Genomic DNA, 26,000 nt, shown 5'->3' with positions numbered 1-26,000 from the left:
GATCTCAATTCCAGCCAAAAACGTCAAATGGCGCTGCTTCCCTTCCGAGCTCTGCCATGCGCCCAAATAGTGGTTTACCCCCACATGTGGGGTATCAGCGTACTCAGGACAAATTGCACAATAACGTTTAGGGTCCTGTTACCCTTGGAAAAATAAGAATTGAGGGTGAAAAGATCATTTTTGTGGAAAAAATATGATTTTTTAATTGTATGGCTTTATGTTATAAACTTCTGTGAAGCCCATGGGGGTTCAAAGTTCTCACCACATATCTAGATAAGTTCCTTGGGGGGGTCTAGTTTCCAAAATGGGGTCACTTGTAGGGGGTTTCCACTGTTTAGGTACATCAGGGACTCTCCAAACGTGACATGGCGTCCAATCTGAATTCCAGCCAATTTTGCATTGAAAAAGTCAAACGGCGCTCCTTCCATTCTGAGCTCTGCCATGCGCCGAAACAGTCGTTCCCCCCCACAAATCAGGTATCTGCGTACTCAGGACAAATTGCACAATAACTTTTGCAGTCCAATTTCTCCTGTTACCCTTGGTAAAATAAAAAAAAAATTGAACCTGAATTATTTTTTTTATGAAAAAAAGTTAGATGTTCATTTTTTTTTAAATATTCAAAAAGATTCCTGTGACGCACCTAAAGGGTTAATAAACTTCTTGAATGTGGTTTTGAGCACCTTAAGGGGTGCAGTTCTTAGAATGGTGTCACTTTTGGGTATTTTCTATCATATAGACCCCTCAAAGTGGCTTCAAATGTGATGTGGTCCTAAAAATAAAATGGTGTTGTAAAAATGAGAAATCGCTGGTCAGCTTTTAACCCTTATAACTTCCTAACAAAAAAAAAAATTTTGGTTGCAAAATTGTGCTGATGTAAAGTAAACATGTGGGAAATGTTAGTTATCAAGTTTTTTTGTGTGCCGTATCTGTGATTTAAGGGCATAAAAATTCAAAGTTGGAAAATTGCGAAATTTTCAAAATTTTTGCCAAATTTCCATTTTTTTCACAAATAAACACAAGTTATTTGAATGAAATTTTACCACTAACATGAAGTACAATATGTCACGAGAAAACAATGTCAGAATCACCGGGATCCATGGAAGCATTCCAGAGTTATGACCTCATAAAGGTACAGTGGTCAGAATTGTAAAGATTGGCCCGGTCATGAACGTGCAAACCACCCTTGGGGGTGAAGGGGTTAAAAGATATCACATTTTGCCGCCGGTCCACTTAGGACACTTTTACCCCACCTTGTATGATCCTGGTCCTCGGTCATCCGTAATCCATCAGTGTTCTTTGCTGGGAGATTCTTGGAGGATTTACCAGGTTTTGACGAGCCAAACTTTTGTTCTTTGGTTTTGAGGCAAGATGAACTAGCTGGAGAACCAGTGGATTTTGTGTGCTTCTCAAACTTCTTGTTCCATTTTTTGTGATATCCTGTGGTTCTTTTTGGAGGGGTGAGACTGGAGGTTACATGTGCCATAGTTTCTGGCTTTGGACAAGGGAAGGAAGAGGAAGGGTGGGGGGGGGGGGGGAGAACACATTTAAAAGAGATTGAAAAAAAAATATATATATATTAAGCATCTATACAATACCCTTTAAAATGTAAAATATATAATATATATCCTGCTTGATTTCCATTTATCTCTGCCTTTCTCTTTTATCTTGTAAAGTCAGAGAGGTCAATCAAGGAAAGAGAAGGGCAGGGAGATGGAAGACAGGTGGGTCGGAAGTTGCCCCGAACAGTTTGGCCACACCAAGGGTGCATCAGGCACCTTTGCTTGGTTTGAACAGTCATCTTGTGCTGACAGACTGCCTTTAATAAAATTGGAATACTTGAAGTTGTAAATTTAAAAATAAATAAATAAATAAATGAATACATTAAAAAACCAAATCTATTATTTACAAGGAATGAAGAGTTTATGTTTTGTATTCTTCTTAGTAGGGATTTGTCTCACAGCTGAACGTTTAAGCTGCGGTATCTGGAGAAATTGTTCTAAGCTTTGAACTCATATCTGCACCAATGATTAGAGCCAAGTGACCCATTTCGAGGATGCGAGCCAGAAAAAAAAAAAAAGTTAAAAAAACTTCTATTGTAAGAAGAGACTTTTTTCCCCCCCAGTGAAAAGCTGGGAGGTTTTAAAATGGCCACCTTTTGACTGAGGTAATGACTGTAATATATCTCGTCTTTTCCCCCTTGTAGAGGAGAGAATGGCTATGTTAATAAAGGACACAGCTGTAGATGCTTTATAACCTCGGAGGAAGGGGGGACGAAGGCGAGGGAGGAGAGACTGAAGGATATAAAAGGAGGAAAGGGGGCCTTGCTGGGTGTCTGCAAATACAGCTGGAAATGGCGAAACGTTACTAATTAAATGTGGAGATCAGGGACATACTGGGACTAACAAAAAAAATAAGCAGCCCTGGCGCAGAAACGTGAGCAGCCCACATACACCATAATCCCTCTCATCTCAACCATGAAAGATGGCAGTGTGCAGTGAAAAAGTTCAGAAGATATTGCTTTAGGCCTCATCCAGGTAGCCATTTTTCTCATGCCTAGGGGAACACAAGACAAAAACAAAAAAACAAACACATCGCACACGGATGGCCATGATTTTCAGCTGTGTGAACAGCTCCATAGACTAAAGGAGACCCAATATAATCATTGAAAACAAAATAGGAGGAGGTGCATGAAAAGCGATGTCTGTATGAGGATTTATTCTGACACTTCCTTCACTACTCAAAGTTCTCCCAAACCATATATTATTTCCTAAATCTGTAAATGTACATGTAAAGTAGTGTAAGGCCGGGGGGGGGGGGGGGGGGGTCACACTTGCAACTGCAGCGCGAGAAACTCGCGAGAGTCTCGCGCCTCAATACCCAGCACTGCCACTGGCAGCTCAGACATTCAGCTGCATAGAAATACATGCAGCCGCACACTCCAGTCCCGAGTATTGAGGTGAGAGTTTCTCGCATTGCATAGCACTCGTCCATATTCAACGGTAGTGTGACCCCGGCCTTAAACTGACAGCGGCATTAACAGTGCGTCATTCAATGAATCATCAGCACCCCTCTGACGCAATCGTGAGACACCACTGGGATGCTATGGCAGTAGGGGGTTTATTGAAGACCCCCCATACCTGCCATAGCTGCTTCATTGACATCCAGCCTGAGGCCGGGCTTCAAAGGAGGATGAGATTTTTACTATTAAAAGCCATATTGTAGTACAAGTGATCAGATGATCTCAGTCCAATAAGGGGACCAAAATCTAGAAAAAGAAAAAAAAAAAAGTGTAAAGCTACATGGATACTTAGAAATTGGGTGCGACAGGGGTTAAACATCCAATTTATTTAAAAAGGCAAGGAAGTCCAGCACTCAAAAAAAAAAAAAAAAGAATCTTTAAACTGGCAAAAATACAGGAATACAATTCAGATAAGGTAATGAATATCAAATGATCGGTCCAACACCTGGCAGATCCACAGATCAGCTGTCGTCAGCTCTCACTACAGCCGGTTGTACACAGTGAATGGCGCCAAACAGCACAGTGCCGTGTAGTGGCCACTCTCAGGTACTGCAACAGGATCTGATCTGCAGAATGTGAGAACAGACAAGTACAGAGCTGTGGTGGTCTGGACCAGTGCACCAAGTACATTCAGCTAATCCATGGAGGTGCCAGGTTCTGCCCCCCACTGATCAGATATTGATGACTTATCCTAAGATCACCAGTACTGGAGGTCCACGGTCAGTCTATACCCGGACCGGGTTCCACAGACATTTCAAGCTGCGGCTGCACAACGACTGCCACGAGTTTCACTGCCTGGCCAAGCGCCACCGACTACACAGCACCAGAACGGAGCGGATGCTGCCAATTACAGTATTTGGGTTTTTGCTCAACCCATCCACATGGCAGCCCACATGCAAGTCCTGTCCTGTGAGTGCTGGAGTGATACCGGCTGTATAAGGACAGATTACTAATGCTAGAGATTCTGAGTATGCTCATTGTGCAGAGGTCGGGAACAGAACCTGAGAACAGGGGGCCACTGCGTGGCACGCATGCTGCAACAGGGAGGCACACACCCTAGGTATGCTGCAACACCTATGATGCAACAGGCACGCTACACAGACATTCTAAACAGCACAGTGAAGTCTTCACATTGCGTATTGCGCACCTCACCCAATGTTGACTCCATTACATATCCTGCACAAGGAGAAATGGACTCAAACGTTAAGCTCCGCCCCCCCACAACAATGAATTACAGGACTTTTTTTTTAACAGATCCCCTTCCTCACCTATATGCCACTCACCTGGCACCATGACTGCCCTGACTGGCATATGGGGCCCGGTGGGCACAGGGGCCCACACCGGACCCCGTTTCATCTGCTCACCAGGCCCTACCGGCAGGCTAAACCAGGCCCTTAATGGCACTGCGGCAGTTGAACGCTATTGACATGCGGGCCCGCACGTCAATAGTTAACAGCCACCAGCCAGTCGGAGGCTGGCTGCTGACGTCAGCCGCAGTGCGCACGTCGCCGGTGACTGATGTCATTGTCAGTTGCCGGCGAGTGCGCGCTTCAGCTGAGGGGAGGGAGCTTCGGCGCAGGAGCGCGGCCAGGTAAGAACTTTTTTTTTTTATTGAAAGCAGCAGTCCGGGGGGCCCAGGGCAGAATGACCGTGAGACACGGGAGGAGGCAGAATGTGACAGCAAGACAGGAGGGGGCAGAATGCGAGACATGGGGCAGGATGGATACGATGTAGACAGATGGGGCAGAATGGATACTCATGAGGGCAGGATGAGAGAAAATATAGCTGGAGCCAGGAATGAGACACACAGGGGCCAGGATGGGGGATAATATTACCATAGGAGCTAATTAAGGGATATTACTGCAGTGATGCATTTTATTTTTTTGAGGATACAGTTTTAAAGGGGGGGGGGTCCTATGCAGAGCGACGCTATGTCACCTTTTTTTCTTCATCTGGTGTATTGCAGAAGCTGGGAAAAAATTAAGTAATGTGTTCTGCAAGTGGAGCTCTAGATAACTTATTTCCTGCAGAGACGAGCCCTGGCTGGAAGACATGATGGCGGTCTGTGCTGGATGAGAGATGAAGAGTGAAGCTGAAGGACTTCACCTAGAGATGTCACTGGTGAGTCAGTGTGTTACCTGTACACTGACACTATATGCAGAGTGCCTTTGTACAATGTCACCAGTGATCACTATTACCTGTACACTAGCACTATATACAGAGGTCCTGTGCATAATGTCACCGGTGATCACCTGTACACAAACACTGCATACTAAGTACAGATCTCCTGTGTATAATGGCACTTATGGTGATAGTATTGTGTTGTTTTTTTATTAATGATTAGTATTGTAGTATTCAGTCATCATTTGGTGGTAATATGTGGTCTAGGCATGGTGTGGCTGGATTTGTTCCTTGTATGTGGTATTATAGGTCACTATGTGGTGGTATTTTGTGGTATTTTAACCTTTGGATGTGATATTATTGATCATTTTAAAAATTGGAAAAAAAAAAAAAAAAAAAAAAATACCTAAAATTGTATTGGATATTTTAAAAAATGTTTAATAGGTTAGAGTAGAGTAGGGCATGGCCAAAAAAAAAAAGTCTACCTTGTTGTGGTGGCAGATTTAAAAAAAATCTTTTGGCCAAAACAAGAGCTGCTGGCTATGTGTGTGATCTGGAGATGGGAAGTGTTAATGTGTGATTGGTGAGAAGTCGAGTTTTTCCAAGAGAGAGCGGTGGGACTGTGGACAGTTCGAGGGGTGAAGGGCGGGGCTGGGGTGGAGTCTCAAGGGGGCCCTGAAAACCAGATTACTTACCGGTAATACTCTTTTGTAGAGTCCACGACAGCACCCACTGAGAGAGGGGATCCGCCCCCGGAACAGGAAACCTACAGAGAGATAAATGGGGCGGTCCCCCTCGCTCCCTCAGTTTGTGTTACCGAGAACAACGGAGGAACCGCCATACATGTTTTAGTCAATTTGTTTGGGCGATTCATCTATCTTACCCCTACATCGTTTATGTTCGCTAAGCTTAACCACGTATTAAATTCTAATAACAATCTCCGCCACCAAGGAGACCCATGTGAAACAAAAATTTTACGGGAGGGAAGTGAGCGGGTGCTGTCGTGGACTCTACAAAAGAGTATTACCGGTAAGTAATCCGGTTTTTCCTCTTCGCCACGACAGCACCCACTGAGAGATTTCCAGAGATAATCACCTGGGAGGGCACACCGTGTTAAGGACTGATCTACCGAAAGACAAATCCTCGGTAGAGGATAAATCTAGTCTATAGTGACTATAAAAGGTAGATGGAGAAGACCAGGTTGCAGCCTTACATATTTGTTCAATTGGGACGTTTGCCCTCTCGGCCCTGGTAGAGTGCGCCTTAATCCCCAGCAGAGGTTCTTCTCCTTTAGCCAAATATGCCATTGTGATCGCATCTCTAATCCACCTGGATAGTGTGCCTGTTGTAACTCCAGACCCCTTTCTGTTGCAACTCCAGACCCCTTTCTGTTGCCCTGGAAGGAGACAAAAAAGAGACCTACTCTGCCTCCAGGGACTGGTCCTATCAAGGTAGGCTAGCACAGCTCTTCTCACATCTAAGGTGTGATATTTCACCTCGTCCTGGTTTGACGGGTTTTCGTAGAAGGAAGGTAGGCATATCTCCTGAGACCTATGAAATTTAGTTACCAGTTTGGGAAGGTAGGACGGATCTGTCTTCAAAATCAGTCTGTCTCGTGTTATTGACAAGAACGGAGGGTCTATTGATAGAGCATGAAGATCACCTACTCTTCTAGCTGATACTAAAGCCACTAGTGTAGCAGTTTTCAATGAAAGGCATTTCACTGATGCTGAATCTATGGGTTCAAACGGGGCCTGAGTAAAGGCATCCAAGACCAGAGTAAGGTCCCATGCAGGAAGCCGAGGAATATGCACCGGTTCTGATTGTTGACAGGCTGAAACAAAACGGGTCACCCATCTATTTGCTGCCACGTTATAGTTAAATAGGGCTCCTAAGGCCGATATATGGACTTTAAGAGTATTTACTGAGAGGCCCAATTCTCGGCCTCTTTGAAGAAACTCTAAGATGGCCGTAATGGGTGGTTCACCGGCTAGCTCTGCTGGGTGAAAGGTCAGGAATTTCCTCCACACCTTAGCGTATATTCTTGTTGTAGATTCTTTTCTACTTTGTAGCAGGGTATTAATCAGGTTTTTCGAAAAGCCTTTCTGCTTTAATAGTTCCCTTTCAAATTCCAGGCTGCTAGGTGTAGGGCTTTGACCTGTGGATGGTAGCAGGGTCCTTGCGAGAGAAGATCCTGGTGCAGCGGCAGGATCCACGGGTCGGTTATTGACATGGCTCTCAGCCATGAAAACCACGGCCTTTTGGGCCAAAACGGGGCTATCAAGATGACCCTCGCCCTCTCGTCTTATTTTCCTGACTACTGTTGGTAGCAGAACCATTGGAGGGAAGGCATAGGCTAGCTGGAATGTCCAGGGTGCTTGGAGGGCATCTAGAATGTCTGGGTTGTCTGACCTGTAGAGCGAAGCAAACCTTCTTACGCGTCTGTTGGCTCTGGTCGCGAACAGGTCTATCTCTGGTCTGCCCCATTCTGTCGCTATCGTCTCGAAGACGTGCCTGCTGAGGACCCACTCGCCCTGATATAGGACCTGGCGACTGAGATAGTCTGCTTGAGAGTTGTCCACTCCTCTTATGTGGAGCACCGACAAGGAGTGAAGATGTACCTCGGCTACATCTAGGATCTTTTCCGCGATGGACATCAACGGTCCCGATCGCGTACCTCCTTGTCGGTTTATATAGGCCACTGCGGTGGTATTGTCTGTCTGGACCCTCACGTGGGTTCCTCTTAACTGCGGGAGAAATTGAGACATCGCATAGTAAATTGCTTTTAGCTCCTTTACATTAGAGGTGATTTCTATTTCATGTTTACGCCACCGGCCTTGCATCATGTGCTCCTCCAGGTGGGCCCCCCAACCTAAGGGGCTAGCATCCGTGGTGAGCACCTTGGAGGGAGTTACCCACCATTGCACTCCCTTTGACAAATTGGTAGGATTCAACCACCACTTCAGGGAATTAACCACTTCCGGCGATAGGGACATCCTCCCTTCCAACCGTCCCTGCAGTCTGTTTCCTGCAGAATATCCCACTGTAGCTTTCTGGAGTGGAACTGAGCCCATTGCACTGCTGGGATGCACAATATCAGGGACCCCAGCAGGACATACCCTGTCTCAATGATATTACGGGTCTTCCTATAGTATTTTGTATCTTATTGATTATGGCCACCGCTTTAGCGTCTGGTAGAAAGCATTTCTGACTTACGGAATCTACTTGCAGGCCTAGGAACCTCTGACAGGTCACTGGTTCTAGCCTGGACTTCTCCCAGTTGATTAGCCAGCCTAGTGTTTGTAAGGATGAGATAATCTTAGCCATTCTTGTTTCGCACTGAGAAACAGAATTCCCCACTACGAGCAGGTCGTCCAAGTAAGGGATCACTAGGGTGTCATTCAGTCTTACATACGACATCACCTCCAGCATCAATTTGGTAAATACCCGAGGAGCCATGGATAGCCCGAATGGCATTGCCGCAAACTAGAAATGCTGAATCCGACCCTTGAACCAGACCGCTACCCGCAGGAACTTCTGGTGCTCTCGGAATATGGGGAGATGGTAATAGGCATCCTTTAGGTCCAAGACTGCCATATAACACCTGGGAAACAAAAGTTTTATTGCAGAATTTATTGACTCCATCTTAAATGGCCTCAGCCTCAAGAAGGTATTAAGCTTCTTTAAATTTATTATAGTCCTGAAAGAGCCATCTGGTTTTGGGATTAAAAATAGAGAATAAAAGCCCATTCCTCTTTCGTCCCTTGGGACCTCTATCAGGACCTGTTTAGTTAGTAGTACTGCAATCTCCATCTCTAGTGCTTCCTGCTGTATCTGGGATTTCATGGAAGTCAATAGGAAGAGGTTCGGTGGATGCCGAACGAATTCTAGTTTTAGGCCCGATGAGACGATATCAATAGCCCATGGGTTGGATGTTACCTTCCCCCATTGGTGGCTGAATTTCAGTAGTCTGCCACCTACCGGTGTACTGGTATTAGCGGAACCTGTCTCCTCTGAAGGGACGTTTCCCGAATAGATTGCCCCTTTGTTTGGGGTCCTTATTTCCCCAGCGATCCTGGGGTTTAAAGTCTTTTTGCCAAACGGCGGTTTTCTGTAGGCCCTCCTATTAAAGGGAATATACGGGTTAGGAAAACCTTTCTTTCTCTCCCCCACTTTTGTTAAGATCTCGTCCAGTTCCGTGCCAAATAGGTACTTACCCTGGCAGGGTATAGCACACAGTTTAGTTTTTGTTTGCGTGTCTCCTTTCCACCCCTTCAACCATAAGGCCCGCCGGCCTGCATTGGTTAGTCCTGCTGCTCTAGCGGATAAACGGAGACAGTCCGCTGAGGAAGGCAGCTGCTCCTTTAATGAGGGGCATAGAGGACAGGAGTTTATTCCTGGCCACTCCATTTTTAATATTGTCCTCTAGGTCATTCAGCCACACCAACATTGACCTTGCCGTACACGTGGCTGCTATTGCGGGCTTAAAAGCTGCCGTACATGCTTCCCAGGATCGTTTAAGGAGTGTATCGGTCTTACGATCCAATGAGTCAGCCAAAGTTCCTGAATCCTCTACCGGCAGGGAGGATCTACGAGAGGTAGAGGCCACTGCCGCATCCACCTTGGGGGCTCTCGACCAAGCCATCAATTCCTCGTCGTCAAAAGGGTATTTACGCTTTGACGTTAAGGGGAGGAAGGTTCTCTGCCCCCGTTTCTCCCACTCCCTTTTTACTAGCTCTTTTATAGCTGGGACCACTGGGAATGCTCGGACCTTTCTACGGGAAATGCCTGCAAACATTATGTCTTGCGGAGTCTTGGGGTCCCTACTCTCTGGTAGCCCCATGGTATTCCGGACAGACTTAACCAAGTTACTGACGCTATCTGTAGGGAAGCACGTCTGCTCCTCATCCTCTGAGGAAGGGTATTCCTGGGATCTATCAGAGTCTAGATCCCTGGTTTCTGACGGTGAGTTTGACGCCGGCGAAGCTCCCCCTCTCGGTGAACCTATTTCTCTGTCTGGGAGGAGTGACCTCCCAGACTACTGGAGCTGCCTAAGGCCCATAGCTCTTCTCTAATTATCGCTCGGATATCCTCTTTCTTCCGCGAGGATTCGTCCTGTAAGGCCTCCTCAATACACGACTGACATAATTTCTTAGGGTGGCCGTCTGGGAGGGGCTGAGAACATAAGGCACACTCTCTATTTTTCACCTTCTCCGTTCTTTTGGCCTAAAAAAAGGGGGGTGTGGACCAGAAAAAACGAACATCAGTTATTTATTCTGACTAAAAACACTCACCCATGAGTTTCGTCAGTAAACTACCGGCTGCGGGGTTCGCGACTCAGGCCTAGGCGAGGCATGGGACGGTTTTTTCTCTAAGGGCTCGTCTTGTCTGGAAGGTCCGCTAGATTCCTTCCTGGAGCTGCCACTTCTTCTGGTGCTACTACTTCTCCTTGTAGTACCGCTTTGTCTGCTGCCTTGTGGGGATTCCACTGGCTGATTTAACGGAAGCGAAGCTGGGTCATCTATGGATGACATGACTGCGCATTGGCGCTGTGCTCGTGGCTTCTTTTTATAGGCTCTTATTGATGCTCCACCATTTTTTTTTTTTCTTTCTGCCCCATCTGCGCATGCGCGGGCATTTCCCCGCGATCACCGCCTCCTGTGTTGACCCCGGAAGTTGTCATACCACTTCCGGGTCGCCTCTGCCTGGGAGCGCCGCTGGAAGTCTGATGCAGCGGCCGCCGGACAGTGACACCCACGCACCCGGCCGCACCCCTTGCCGCAGGTATGATCCCCAGTAGCGCTGCCTGGCACAACGCTCAGGCTCTTCTGCTTTCTCCCGGGGGGGGGCGCACGGCCACCATCCTGGATATGCCCTCATGGCATCTGTAATGCGCTCACCCCTTCCTGGGGGGGGGGGGGGGGGGGGGGAGCTCAGGCTCTTCTGCTTTCTCCCGGGGGGGCGCACGGCCACCATCCCGGATATGCTCTCATGGCCTCTGTAATGCGCCCGCCCCTTCCTGGGGGGGGGGGGGGGTATACGCCCCGTCCCCTCAGTGAGCGTTGGCACCTTTCTTACCTCTGGCCTCACCTGCATTACCACTCTGCCTCTCCGCCCGACGCTGCTTCCAGTCCTGGGGCCCCTGCTGCTAACATTATGCACACAGGCGGCTACAAGACCAGGTATCCTCTTCTGCGGGTTCCTTTCCAGGAACAGGAAACCAAACTGAGGGAGCGAGGGGGACCGCCCCATTTCTTTCTCTGTAGGTTTCCTGTTCCGGGGGCGGATCCCCTCTCTCAGTGGGTGCTGTCGTGGCGAAGAGGAAAAATTTTGCCAATATGGGGCCCCGAAATTCCTAGTGGCAACTCTGCCCCCAACCCCCGGATACGGAAGAATTTACTGATGATCACACAGAACAGGGGCTCATATTTGACCTGTACTTCATTTGTTGTACATGAAGCTCCTGTAGAAGGCCAAGCACCGCGCTCTGTAAATTCTGGCAGAGCCCCACTCTTGGGATCATGTGCAACCCTTTAAGCATTTAGGCTGTGTGCACACGCTGCGGATTCCGCTGCGGATTAATCCGCACGGATTTTGCAAAAACCGCAGATAATCCGCAGGTCCAAAGACCTGCGGATTATCTGCGGTTTGGTCCTGCGGATTCACTATCTCCACAATGGTGGAGATAGGAACCCGCAGCGGTTTCCGCAGAAAGAATTGCATGTCAATTCTTTCTGCGGATTCAAAACCGCAGCAAATCCGCGCGGTTTTTTCCGCAGCGTCGGCACAGCGTTTTTTGTTTTTCCATTCAAATGAATGGTACTGTACACCGCAGCTAAAACTGCTGCGTGTCCGCAGCGGCCAAAACCGCTGCGGAAACTCAGTGGAATCCGCAGCGTGTGCACACAGCCTAAGGAAGATTTTAGGTGAGGGATGCTCCGCCTGAAGACTGAGCCCTGGCACCCAAATACACATTCTGGACACATCACACATCTTTCTGTCCACAGGCAGAGAGTCAGAGGTGGGGACACCTGCGTAAGAATATATGGGCCCTTTACAGCTCTTGCGCTTGTCAGAATGCACAATTCCACCTGGTTTGGAGGTGGTCATGGCCTCATCACCCCTCGGGCCCCTGTGTGGACACCTGCATACAAATATTACACTACCCCCATTTGCAAATGTACCTATATCTTTATATAGTAAGGAACTGGTTAGTTTGCTTAATGAATGAGGAGATGCTGCTTTTTTCTGTACAGAGTGAATCAAGTGAATTATGCCTAGTACTGCCCATAGAGTGGGGTTGGGGGCCAAGATCTGCACAGGGGCCCACCGGGGGATTGCTCTGATATTCTACGGGCCAGTCCAAACCTGTTTATGCCCCTGCTTCAATCACATACAGAAATACAAAAATGAGTATAAATTCTGTCCTTTTTTTTTTTGCGCCCTGCTCCATCTAAACAAGAGCAACATACACTTGCCATGATGACCCCTTACGGGAAGGAGAGGCGAGTCTCACACATTACATAACCTTCTACTCATTAAAAGGGATCACAATGCAGCAACTAAAACAAGTAATAAAGAGTGGGACAAGTTTACAGCCCTCCCCGGGGCGACCCAGCCAGGTTTTATCAGCAATGGTCTTGTCAGAGGTCAAGGTGGACTATACATCTTGGTTCTCAAGACAGATTTTACTTTAAAAGGGGTAATCATCACACATCACTGCGTATCTATCTGGCAATCAGCTGTGAATGGCCAGCCATGTAATAGAGGGACAGACTGGGTCCACCAGAGCTGCTGTTTGTAGCCCTATGTTCTGGTTCCTAGGGGGTCCCGAATAGTGGGGACCATCTAGGAGGTCATCCTCTCCACTCTAGCATCTCCTAGCATTCAGTAAAGCAGTCACCTGGTGCCACATCAGTAATACATACCACCACCGCTGGTGGTGGAGCAGGACATCGCCAGTCACAGACATGCCCAGTACTAGGCTTATAAGCAAATGGAGCTTCTGGTTTGGCTTGTTATCCCAAGTTATGTGGCACGACCTTTAAATGGGTCAGTACTGACTTATGACCGCTGTTAGCTACATCTGCTGTTCATGTACCGCTCTGAATATTAATCTATGATCACACGTTACGTTTTTGCTGTGTTTTTCTTTCCTGCAGACAAAAGCCTGCTCTTGGCAGTAAAGAAGCTACTTAGAAAAAGCAGGATTGGGGGTGGTTTTATTGCTTCTTGTGTATGCTGATAAAGTTCAGTGACCCCCCCACCCCCCCCAAAAAAACAAACAAAACCATGATGCAACTTCCTTAGGGTTTTTGCACCAAAAATACAGCAAATCCTGATATCCAAGTTCCCTTCTGTGCTTTTGCACTTACTCATTTTATTTTCTATGGGGGGGGGGGGGGGGGGGGGGAGGAGAAGCTGAAAAGTGACTTGATGCAGTTGCAAAAAAAAATCGCAGAAGTTTTCAAATCAGGAAAAAAAAAAAAAAAAAAAAAAAAAAAAAAAAAAGGGCTTCTTTACGGTACTATGTATACAAGATTTCTGAAATCTCAGCTTACATTAAAAAAAGCAACTTGTGAACATAGTCTTAGAGTCCTGTTTTGGAAAACTGTAAGGCTGAGTTCACACGTGGCGTTTTTTTCACGTTTCCGCGGCGGTTTTAACCGTGCGATTTTACCGCAAAAAATAAGCATCCCATGCATTCCTATGGGATTCCGCAATGCTGTGGTTTTTACCGCGGCGGAATCGCTTCGCGGTAAACGCAGCATGCTCATTAATTTGCGGAATCGCGGCGATCCCGCACCCATAGGAATGCATTGTTCCGCTTCCTTCCCGCATGTGGCTGTGCACAACATGCGGAAAGTAAGCAGAACATTTGCGGATGGTACCCACGGTCCGGAGGAGAGGAGACTGTCCTCCGGGCTTTGGGTACCATATCCCTGTAAAAAATAGAATTATAAAATAAAAAATATTGTTATTCTCACCCTCCGACGTCCCGCGCAGCATTCTCGCTTCTCTCCACACTCCGGTCCCAGTAATGCTTTGCGAAAATGCTCGCGATGGCGTCCGATCTCGCGGGATCGTGAAGTCTCACGGTCATTCGCGCGACGTCATCGCGAATGACCGCGAGACGTCGCGATCCCGCGAGAACGGACGTCATCGCGGGCATTTTCGCAAAGCATTACTGGGAACGGATGCGCGGGACGTCGGAAGGTAAGAATAACTTTTTTTTTTTTTTTTTTTTTTTTTTTTTTTTTTACACACATTCTATCTTTTACTATTGATGCCGCATAGGCGGCCTCAGTAGTAAAAAGTCTTAGTTACTCACCGGTTAACGGTATTTTTCGGAGTCCATGACAGCACCACCTGAGAGAGGGGATCCGCCCTTCTTAGGAACAGGAAAACCTACAGATACAAAAGGGCGGCACCTCTCCCACGCATCAGTTGGATTACAGAGTATAAAAAGGAGGACCTCCAAGGTTAATGCATAATTATATGTACAACAATATCAACACTTAAATCTTTATCACCCGTGGATATGTACAAAGGGAAGACGTGCACACCCAAATTAAGGGAAGGGAATCTATGGGTGCTGTCATGGACTCCGAAAAATACCGTTAACCGGTGAGTAACTAAGACTTTATTCGGTCGTCCATGACAGCACCACCTGAGAGAATTACAGAGAGTAATCACTACTTTAGGGGGGGGGGGGGGGGGACTACATCCTGCAGAACCCTGATACCGAAGGAGAGGTCTGCAGAGGCACCCAAGTCTAGTCTATAATGACTATAAAAAGTGCTCGGAGAGGACCAAGTGGCCGCCTTACAAATCTGGTCGATGGAGACTTCCGACCTCTCGGCCCACGAGGTTGCCACGGCTCTGGTGGAATGCGCCTTCAATTTCTCCGGAGCTACTCTACCTTTTGAGGCATAAGCTAACGAGATTGCTTCTCTAATCCACCTGGCTAGTGTACTTTTGGACACCCTAAGACCTTTCCTAGGGCCTTGGTAGGAGACAGAGAGCATTGTCTTTCTTCCAGGGATCGGTAGCTGCTAGATACTCCAAGAGGCATCTCCTAACATCTAAAGTGTGTAGCTTCTCCTCTTTCTCATTAGTTGGTTTAGGGAGGAAGGATGGAAGGACTATTTCCTGCGACCTATGAAAGCTGGAGGCTACTTTTTGTAAATACGCTGGGTCGGGTCTAAGTATTACCCTATCCTCCTTTACCTGAAGAAAAGGTGGGCGCCTAGACAATGCCTGAATGTCGCTTACCCTACGGGCTGACGTTATGGCTATTAGGAAAGCTATTTTGAGGGACAGGCTCCTAATAGAGGCCGACAAGATGGGTTCAAATGGCGCTTCTGTCATAGCTGTGAGGACTAGGTTCAAATCCCATGGCGTGAGTCTATTCTTTACTATTGGTCTGGATCTACTCGCTGCTTTGATAAATCTTTTGACCCAATAATTAGCCGCGATGTTGCAGCTAAAGAGGGCCCCTAAGGCGGATACCTGTACTTTAAGGGTACTGGTGGAGAGACCCAAGTCCAGCCCTTTTTGTAAAAATTCCAAGATCTGGCCTATGGGGACGGAATCACCAGTATTTACATTTGAGCTTTCGAGGAACTTTTTCCAAATTCTGACGTAAATCTTAGTTGTCACTACTTTCCTACTTTTTAGTAGAGTGTCAATTAGGTCTGGAGAGAAGCCTTTACTTTCTAGCAGTGACCGCTCAAATTCCACGCCGTGAGATGTAGGCCAGCCACTTGAGGGTGGAAGACCGGGCCCTGGGACAGAAGGTACGGGATGTCCGGGAGAACCCAAGGATCGTCTACCGACATGATCCTGAGGTTCGAAAACCATGCTCTTCTGGGCCAGAACGGGGCGATGACTATGACCCTTGCCCTGTCTTTCCTGATCTTCCTCAACACTAGAGGAAGTAGAGATAGGGGAGGAAAGGCGTAGGCTAGCCTGAAGTCCCATTTTATCAGAAGCGCATCTACTGCCAGAGGGGTCTCCCTGGGGTTTAGGGAGCAAAACTGTCGTTTTCGAGTTCTCCTTGGTGGCAAATAGATCCACCTCTGGCTGACCCCATCTCTGCACAATCTGAACGAAAATGGAGGTGTTTAAGGCCCACTCTCCTTGTTTTAACAGATTGCGGCTTAGGAAATCTGCCACGATGTTCTTTCCCTCTTATGTGAAGAGCCGTGAGATAAAAAATGACGCTCTGCTAGCTGGAACAACTGTCCTGCCACCTTCATTAGAGTTCTGGATCGAGTTCCGCCTTGGTGGTTGATATAGGCCACGGCCACTCGATTGTCCGATAGAACTCGTACGTGATGGCCCTGTAGATACATAAGGAGCTCTTTAGCTGCGAGTACTACCGCTGTTAATTCTTTCAAATTAGAAGACATTTGTATCTGATCTCGTTCCCATAGGCCCTGGACCAGAATTTCTTCCATATGCGCCCCCCAACCGGAAGGACTTGCATCCGTGGTGACCACACGGGTAATGTTATACTCCCAAGGGACCCCTCTAGACAAGTTATTTCTTTCTAGCCACCATTCCAGGGACTCTATTGTGTTTCTAGATAAGGTCAGTCGACCTTCTAAGTTACCCCCAAGAATCCTCTGATACCATAAAACTTCGCCCTGTAGAGCTCTCGTATGAACTTGGGCCCACTGGACTGCGGGAATGCAGGATGAGAGGGAACCCAACAGGGACATGGCTTTCCTGAGGGACATGGAGGGGTTGTTGGAGGCGTTCAGGACCCGGCCATGCAGGTGCAGCAGCTTCTCTGGGGGCAGACGGCATTCCTGCTTTTTTGAATCTAGGGTTAGGCCTAGAAATTGTTGAATTTTTAATGGCTGCAAACGGGATTTTTTGATATTAAGTAGCCATCCCAACCGCTCTAGAGCCGCCGTTGTTTTCTGTAACTGTTCTAAACACTGCTCGGCTGAACTGCCTATTATAAGGAGGTCATCTAAATAGGGGACGACTAGAATGTTTAGCTCGCGCAGATGGGCCATCACTTCTGCCATCACTTTGGTGAATACTCGAGGCGCAACCGCCACCCCGAAGGGTAGGGCCGCGTACTGGAAGTGCTGGATTGACCCATCCAACTGAACCGCCAGTCTAAGGAAAGATTGGTGTGCTAGACCTATGGGTATATGATAGTAAGCGTCTTTCAGATCTAGGACCACCATGAAGCAGTTTTGAAACAGCATCTTTATTGCGGTGTTGATTGTTTCCATTTTAAATGGACGTACAACCAGGAATTTATTGAGGGCTTTGAGGTTAAATATAGCCCTAAATGAGTTGTCCGGTTTACGGACCAAGAACAGGGGGGAATAGAAGCCTTTCCCCCTCTCTTCCTCTGGAACTCTCGTCAGGACTTTTTTGTCCAGTAGCTCGAGGACCTCGGTCTCCAGGGCAGCTTGTTCTAGCGGGGAAGATTTGAGTGGAGTTACCTTGAACCGATCTAGGGGAACGCAGGCGAACTCTAGGTGCAGTCCTGTAGCTATCACCCCCAGTATCCAGCTGCTATTCGAGATTCTGGCCCAGGCCGGGTAGAAGGCAGATAATCTTCCTCCTACCGGAGCCACTAGTCATTGGGGCGGCTTCTTATTATCCCGTGATGGACCTTCTTGGCGCCCCCCTCCTCCATACATGAAGCCCGTACCTCTGGTTTTTTTGTTGTCCCATCTGTTCTGATCTCTGGCCTGTCTCCTGCGGGAATACCCTTTCCTAGAAAAAGGACGTCTCCAGGATGTATTCGGCAGACTCGGAAATTTCTTTTTCTCATCCCCGGCCTTCTCTAACAGTTCGTCTAGGACGGGGCCGAACAAGTATTCACCCTCACAGGGGATAGAACAGAGACGGGACCTGGCTTGGATATCTCCCGGCCAGCATTTTAACCAGAGGGCTCTTCGGGCCGAATTAGACAAACTTGCAGACCTAGCCGCCATTCTTACTGAGTCCGCCGAGGCATCTGCCAGAAAGGCAGCAGCATTCTGGATAATTGGTAGAGACTTACGGATGGAGGCTCGCGAGGTTCCATCCTTTAGCTGAGAGTCCAATTGATCCAGCCAGACCATCATGGATCTGGCTGCGCACGTGGCTGCTATTGCTGGCCTTAGGGCGCCTGCTGACATCTCCCATGTGCCCTTTAAAAAGGAATCTGCCTTTTTTATCTAGGGGGTCTTTAAGGGAGGCCATATCGTCAAAGGGTATAGATGACTTTTTTGAGGCTTTAGCTACCGCTGCATCCAGCTTGGGGGCCTTATCCCATCGACTTACTATTGGGTCCTCAAAGGGGTATCTACGTTTGAAAGCGGGCGGCATAGAACCCCTTTTTTCCGTTTTTTTCCACTCCCTGTCAATCAGGCTCTGGACTTTTTCGTTTAGTGGAAAAGTCTTTTGTTTTCTGGGGTCTAGACCCCCGAACATAATGTCCTGAGCAGACAGTTCTGTCTTTTTTTCTTCTACCCCCATGGTTGACCTTATGGTTTTAATTAATTTATCCATTTGGTCCAAGGGAAAGCAGAACCGGCTGGAATCCTCTTCGGAAGAAGAGGAGGCCGAGGACTCTGAGGAGATATCTTCCTTCCTAGGGCCGACTGAAGACTCTGAGCCTGAAACACTAGCTCGTCTTCTTTTAGAAGAACCTTCTTTTGATAGGGCTTTTATTTCAGTCCTGATTAATTGCCTCAGGTCTGTAGCGAAGCTTGGAGCTTCTTCCGCTACCTGTATAAATAGGAAAGAGTGTAAGAGTCTGATACTCCACTCACGTTCTACCCCTCATCTCCGTCCCTACCGTCTGTCTCACGCAAGACTGACACAATCTCTTGGGGTGGCCATCTGGTAAGGGGCAACTACAGAGGGCACATTCCTTGTGCTTCTGCTTCCCTGTGGCCTTCTTCCCCTGAGAATCAAACACATAAGGGGACACTGCATCAGGGTACATTCTCACAGATCTCTTACCCTTGCAGATGAGGACAGGTACCGGATCATGGGGGGCTGCGGGAGGATCCTTTGACCTAGAGGAACTGCTGTGGCTCCGTCCACTTGAACGTCCCTCCTTCCTCTTAGGTTGGTCACTGGGGCGCTTTGCCACGGGCTGCACCTCTTGTGGGTCCATGGGGGCTTCTGTTGTGTCCATCGCTGGGCCTCCAGAAGCACCTCAGCAGCGATGCCTTCTATCTTAAGAAGGCTCCCCCTCCGGATTAGCAGGACTCTGTCCGGGGTTCGGGCCCCCCATTGGACCGCTCCCCGCGATCCTCCCCCTCCCCTTCAGGTGCCCGGCCCCCTCAGGCAGCGGGCGCGCATCGGCGCGCGTTCACCACAACCGGAAGTCGCCGGTTCACCACAACCGGGGCGCTAGGCCCCGCCCCCCTCGCCGCGTCACTTCCCCGCGCGGCAAGGGGCTAGAACTGCGCCGCCGGCTCGGAACCGCCACTCCCTATGTGGGACACCGCCGGCGGCGCCCGCCCGCCCGAACGGACCGCACCCCCGGGGGAAGGAGACACAGGGGGACCCGCTTACCTCACCGGTCCCGTGGAGAGGGCGACCGCCGGACCCTGTCTCCGCCTGCTCTTACCACTGCCGTGGAAATCCTACCCGGACCCACCGTGGCGCATCCAGGGCCCCCAGCGAGACCGAGGTAGGAGAACCCCCCGCTACCTGAGTCGGTCCGCTGGCCTGGGATTCGGTTATCCATGACGGACGATCTGTAGGGAGTTCTGTCCTTGTTAGGAACAGGAAACCAACTGATGCGTGGGAGAGGTGCCGCCCTTTTGTATCTGTAGGTTTTCCTGTTCCTAAGAAGGGCGGATCCCCTCTCTCAGGTGGTGCTGTCATGGACGACCGAATAAAGTTGGTCACACTTGTCAAACACTATGTTTGACGAGTGTGACCAACCTGTCAATCAGTTCTCCAATCGATGCTACAGATCGCTTGGAAAACGCTAGCATTTTGCAAGCTAAATACGCTTGCAAAATGCTAGTTTTACCGCGGGAAAATCGCGGGAATTTAAAATGAGATTTTCCCGCGGACTGGAATTCCGGAATTCTCGCGGTAATTTCCGTGAGCACTTGGTACGTGTGCACTTAGCCTAAGAGGACGCCACCGGAATGCAAAGAAGATCAGTAAAAAAAATAAAATAAAAATCAAGACCTTGGGGGGAGTGTAAAGCCCCCGTTACACACTGATATCGCTAGCAATATCGCTGTAAAGTCACCGATTGTGACGTTACAGCGATATTGCTAGCGATATCGCTGCATGTGATACTTACCTCCGACCGCTCCTCCGCTGGTTATCGCTGATTGCGCAAGAAGCTCCAGGATCATTCCTCGTCGGCCGATTCCTGCTGCGCTTCCTGTGGCGCCGACGAGCGACGCGTGGAGCCGGGCGGGAGGACGCAGGATCGCCGCGTCTGACAGGTAAGTAGCGACCCCCATCCCCAGCGATGTCGCTGGTGAGATCTGCCTGTGTGGCAGCTCACTAGCGACCACTTAGCGATGCACCAGCGATCCTGACCGCGTCATATCGCTGGACGGGATCGCTAGGTGTAACGGTACCATGAAAAAAAAAAAAAAAAAAAACCCTCCAATCACCTAGAACGCATGATACTTGGGGAGGGGGTTTGGGGTGTAAAAATAGTTAACAGAGTTTTGTGCCACTCTACACATAAATCAGATATTTTATGAATGACAGAGGAAAAAGGAAAATAACTGGTCCCATATGAATTAATCGCAGTGAATGTGACCTTACTGGGGCAGGACATGGGATCCACCCATTTGACCTTCAGATTATAAACAGACAGATCCTTTACCCAGCAAGTGAAGAGGCCAAAATGGTCACTAGGATATGAGGAAACTATGGGAAGGAACAATCCTGGGACATTGGGGCAATGCAGGAGTGGGCAGTCAGCGCGTCCCACGTGCTTTAATCAGACAGCGATGCATCCAATCCACAAAAAAAAAAAAAAAAAAAAATTTGACTCAAATTGCTCCAGTGTGGTCAGTGCAAACATTTGTCTGGAGCTATGGCGGTGCCCTGACAACATGCTCTGCTCAGTGTTGTGCCAAAATAAACCAGGCAATCCCTGGAACATTGGGTTCACTACGTGGCGGTATTTTGTAATCCTTTGATTAATTGAATGCAAAATACATCCTTAAAGAGATGCAGGGAGAAGATTAGATGGGATTTACTATGTAGTTATCTGCCTTTAGTATAACTGGTCCAGACATAACAAAACCCGATTCCTGAATAGGCCGGGCGATACCCACTGCCTGGTGGATATAAGCTACTTACAGGAATTAACCTAATCTAATTATACAAAGGGGTTTCTGAATCAATCCCACCCAGAAAAAAAAAAAAAAAAGTATTCCTTGTTTTTTGGTATTGTACCCTAGCACCTTCTACTTTATGGGCTGCAATACTAGACATGGCCATTACACAATAGGGGCGCTGTTGCATAGTAAAGAATATATTCTTTACTATACAACAGCACCCCTTCTGATTAATGGCCATGTCTAGAATTGCAGCCCATAAATATTTTCTCTCCAGTGTCCATAACCCATTAATTGGCTTGAAGACTAGTTTATTTTCGTAACATAGTCAGAAAGTACCACATTGCCATCCCCTGGTAGACTTCAGTATTGCAGAAATACATTTTGCACATTTTTTATTTTTAAATAAATCTCCTTTCTACAGAAAAAAGAACAAAAAAAAAAAAAAAAAAAAAAACCACACACACTCGACCATCACAGACTGTTTCCCCTTGAAGTCAATAGGATGCACATTCAAAGAATATTTGAACAGGATTTTGGAGCATATTCCACATAAAATACCCTCATATGAACAGGCACAGATACATTTGTCACATCACTGCTTACCATGTACCAGAAAAAGCAAGTCTACAGCAGAACGCTGCCCACATAGAGCAAAGTAGTCCTCACCTTAAAAAAACCCTTTCTGTAGAGCAATATATATAGATTTTATAGACAACTCCATGCAGGTCTAATTCAAGTGCAAAAAAACAAACCCACCACAAACAAGTTACACACTCCGTATAGATATATAGGACTTAATAAAATGCAATTAAAAATACAACTCTTGCAAAAAAAAAACAAACAAACCAAAAATCACAAGATGCAGTGTGTTTGGACAGAAAGTTCAGGAATCTGCAGAGAATGTCCAAAGCATTATTTCTAGAACAGGTAGTGCCATTTATGGAAAAGGCCGCACTCCTGTGCGCTATTTATGGAAAAGGCCGCACTCCTGTGCGCTATTTATGGAAAAGGCCGCACTCCTGTGCGCTATTTATGGAAAAGGCCGCACTCCTGTGCGCTATTTATGGAAAAGGCCGCACTCCTGTGCGCTATTTATGGAAAAGGCCGCACTCCTGTGCGCTATTTATAGAAAAGGCCGCACTCCTGTGCGCTATTTATAGAAAAGGTTGCACTTCTGTGCGCTATTTATAGAAAAGGCCGCACTCCTGTGCGCTATTTATAGAAAAGGCCGCACTTCTGTGCGCTATTTATAGAGCATGAAACGCTCAGAATAACCGCTGAGCTCCCAGCACTTACCTACCCAATCGTTCAGACTCCACCACCCACACCACAGTGCCAGTAGCAAGCACACCACCCAATGGTTGCTAAAGGACCTATACTTCCTCTGTCTTTTACTAATTATCAGCCCTGCAATTGCCAATAACAATCACAGCGATCAGCTGCTTCTAGGGCGGAAGCAAACCTGCATGAAAAATCATCTTCTCCTTTTGTCCAAGTTCAGACAAGCGAATTTAAAAAATTGCCGTTTTTCATCAGTACGGCGTCTGTATGTCATCCATATGTCCGTTTTTTTACATGCACAATTAAGAAAATAATAAAACACCTAATACAGTTTCCTATGAAATCTGTACAATGGAGCCAGTAAAAATGGTGACTGCATGGCTTCATTTATTTTTAATCAGCCATTGAGTTTAATAATAGGCGAGTCTCATCCAAAAAACAGAGGGGAATGGTGCACGCTGCGTCCACTTGAATAACACCTGTCATTTGAGCTAGTCCATTCATCTACATAACCTCTGCATGATGTACAAACCTCAGAGCAGTGACATAAGATGGAAGATGTGCACAGCAATGTGGGTTTGACATTGCTACGTACTATGATCATTTTAGGGGGCGCTATTGCAGCACTTTTTTCAGGCAGGCTCTGCGCGGCATCGCCCTAAAAATGACGCCACGTGCACCTAGCCTTTAATGGGAAAGAGAAGCTTGGATGATAAAAAATGGACCAAAAATTGATGAAAATCAGATCCTGCAGACCGATGAAAAACAGTTTATTTTCACGTGCAAAAAATCAAGACGTCTGAACGAGGCCTAAGAACTTATTGTGTGTGTCAGCGGTAAGATGGAATACATGTAAAAGAAAAATAGAGGATGGCACTCACCGTTCCAATATAGAAAACTTTATTGCAGGATAAAAATCATTGGCATGGGAGTAATGTGCTGAATACAGACTACGGCTGTTTTGTGCTTCTGCGCTTCAACGGGTCTTGACCAGGACCCGTTGAAGCGCAGAAACGCGAAACGGCCGTAGTCTGTGATTTTTGCGCTAATTTTTTATGTAAATTGTGCCATTAATAATTATAAGGTCTGTTTGTAAACAGACAGAAAAAGGATCATGTAAATAAGCCTTTAGGGGTATTTTCGCTAAGTCAAAAATGCAGCATCCTATAGTTCCAGGAAAGTGCTTTTTTTACACAGCGGAAACTGACCTGCGGCGCAAGTTTCATATCCGTAGGATGTCAATTTTTATTCCAGTCCCTAACACGCCTATGCAGGTGAAGAAAACACATCACTTTTCTTTCCTCATCTTTGACTTGTAGTTCTTCCTCTTTGCTTCTTTTTTATATTTGGAGTCTTTTGCTAGGACCTTAAAGCATGCATCCATCTATCATAATGTACCCTGACCCTTCCCCATCTCTCTTTGCCCAGGGTAGTCCAATAGAAAAAAAAAACTCCTGCAGACAAAAATACAGGTAAAAAAATAGACTTTTATTGCAGCGCGATTAAAGAATGAGTGACATCTTTAATTTCATCCTACAACATATTATAAATTTCCTATGCGTTTCTGACTAAACGAGTCAGAAATGTGTAGACAATGGATATAAAAAAATTTCATTGGCATTATTTATACCATGGAGCATTGAGAAGACGCCATCAAGAAGTAGCTTATCTTTGGCACAATAGTGACATTACTTAGAACTGGACATCACTCAAAAATTGAAGGAAAGGAAAAAAAAGAAGAACATTGCTCTGGGAGGCTGCGAAGAGGCCTACAGCAACATTAGAGGAGCTGCAGGAATTTATGGCAAGTGCTGGTTGTGTAAGATATGGATTAAAAAAAAATCCATGGCATTATTTGTGTGGGAAGAAGGGGACCGTCACCTAGGTTCCGGGGGAAACTGCTCCCGGGGGACAGAGTTCAGGGACGGACTGTTAAGATGGACAGATGGGCTGAGGGAGTAGCCAGTATAAAAGGGGCGGGGAGCGCTAGTCACGATGAGTCAGCAGACTGGGACAGAAGCAGCAGGAGACCGTGGGAGCGACTGAGAGCCAAAGCGACTTACCAGAGCCAGGAGAGACGTTCACCTAGGACATCAGAGGGATGGCGACCAGACGACTGTCCGAGAGCCGCTGCCCCACTTCAACCCGTGGCCGCTGCCGCCTCCCCCCAGCCCGCAGCTGCAGCCTGCCCGCGGTCGCTCGCGATTGTTGCCGCCTCGCTCCAGCCCGCGGCTGCGGCCTACCGGCGTTGCTCATGGCCGTTGCCGCCTCTCTCCAGCCTGCGGCTGCAGCCCGTCTTACGCCACCCGCAGCCGCCCTGCTCTCACCCGTGGCCACGGCAAGTCCAGTGCCGTCGGCAGCCACCACTGTCCCGCTCCAGTCCGCGGCAAGGGCTGGGCTGTTGCTCGCCGTGGATTCCCCTTCTCAGCTGTTAGCTGCACAGGTGGCCTGCCAATCGCCACCCCGCATCGCTGCCGCTTGCCCCAGTCCGGGGGCTGCGGCCCATCCATCCAAGGACTCCTCCGGGGCCTGTGGTGCCCCGGTGCCACCGGAGAGTCGGAACGCTCGAAGACTACGTCAACTCTTCAGCAGCTGGGCCCAGCGGCTGCGTCGCCGAAGAACCACCGTCCAGAACGCCGAGGGACGTCAGGACGGCTAAGTTTACTATATAGTTAAGGACCCGTAGTCGGCCATACCGCGGCCCTATAGTGACCGGCTTTCGCCGGACGTAGTTTGCTTCGTGTTTGCTTGTATTGAGCCCCTGTGAGGGCAACTCTTGGTACCCCTTTGGTTGGTCAGGCTATGACCGAGGACAGTTACCTCTAGGCCTATAAACGTTATTACTAAAAGCACTAAACCGTCTCGCACCTCGTCACTGCGTCCTGCGTACCTGTTAGTACCAGTTTTATACCATAGAGCACTGAGAAAATGTCATCAAGAAATGACTTGTATATCACACAACAGTGACATTTACTTAAGACTTGACATCCCTCAAAAATTGAAGGACAGACAAGAAGAAAATTGATATGGGAAGCTGCGAAGAGGCCTACAGCAACATTAAAGGAGCTGCAGGAATTTATGGCAAGTGCTGGTTGTGTAAGATATGGATTAAAAAAAATCTATGGCATTATTTATACCATGGAGCACTGAGAAAATGTCATCAAGAAATGACTTGTATATCGCACAACAGTGACATTTACTTAGAACTTGACATCCCTCAAAAATTGAAGTGTCACGGTCCTGTTAGGGTCGGCGTGCAGTCACCGCTGAGCAAGGACTCACCC

General features: G+C 47.7%; 1 protein-coding gene across 6 annotated transcripts in view; it reads right to left on the bottom strand.

The window, feature by feature from the left end:
* LOC141083516 (NAD-dependent protein deacetylase sirtuin-3-like) overlaps window positions 1-22,874 on the bottom strand; it is a 56,540-nt gene extending 33,666 nt beyond the window's left edge. For 2 of the 6 annotated variants that reach the window (XM_073567828.1, XM_073567833.1), the window contains exons 1-2: window positions 22,732-22,868; window positions 1,251-1,492 (exon numbers count right to left, since the gene is read on the bottom strand). In XM_073567828.1, the coding sequence (XP_073423929.1) occupies window positions 1,251-1,483 (233 nt within the window). In that variant the 5' untranslated portion in view covers window positions 1,484-1,492; window positions 22,732-22,868. Of the gene's footprint in view, window positions 1-1,250; window positions 1,493-22,281; window positions 22,395-22,731 lie in introns of those variants that run through there. The other 4 variants (XM_073567829.1, XM_073567831.1, XM_073567830.1 and 1 more) reach the window with 4 other exon arrangements.
* Window positions 22,875-26,000: the final 3,126 nt, after the last annotated feature.

The sequence above is a fragment of the Dendrobates tinctorius genome, unplaced genomic scaffold (genome assembly GCF_039654945.1).
Source record: "Dendrobates tinctorius isolate UK_male_01 unplaced genomic scaffold, ASM3965494v1 ptg000020l, whole genome shotgun sequence".
Taxonomy (NCBI): Eukaryota; Metazoa; Chordata; class Amphibia; order Anura; family Dendrobatidae; genus Dendrobates; species Dendrobates tinctorius.
This window is presented reverse-complemented; position numbering and strand designations above follow the sequence as displayed.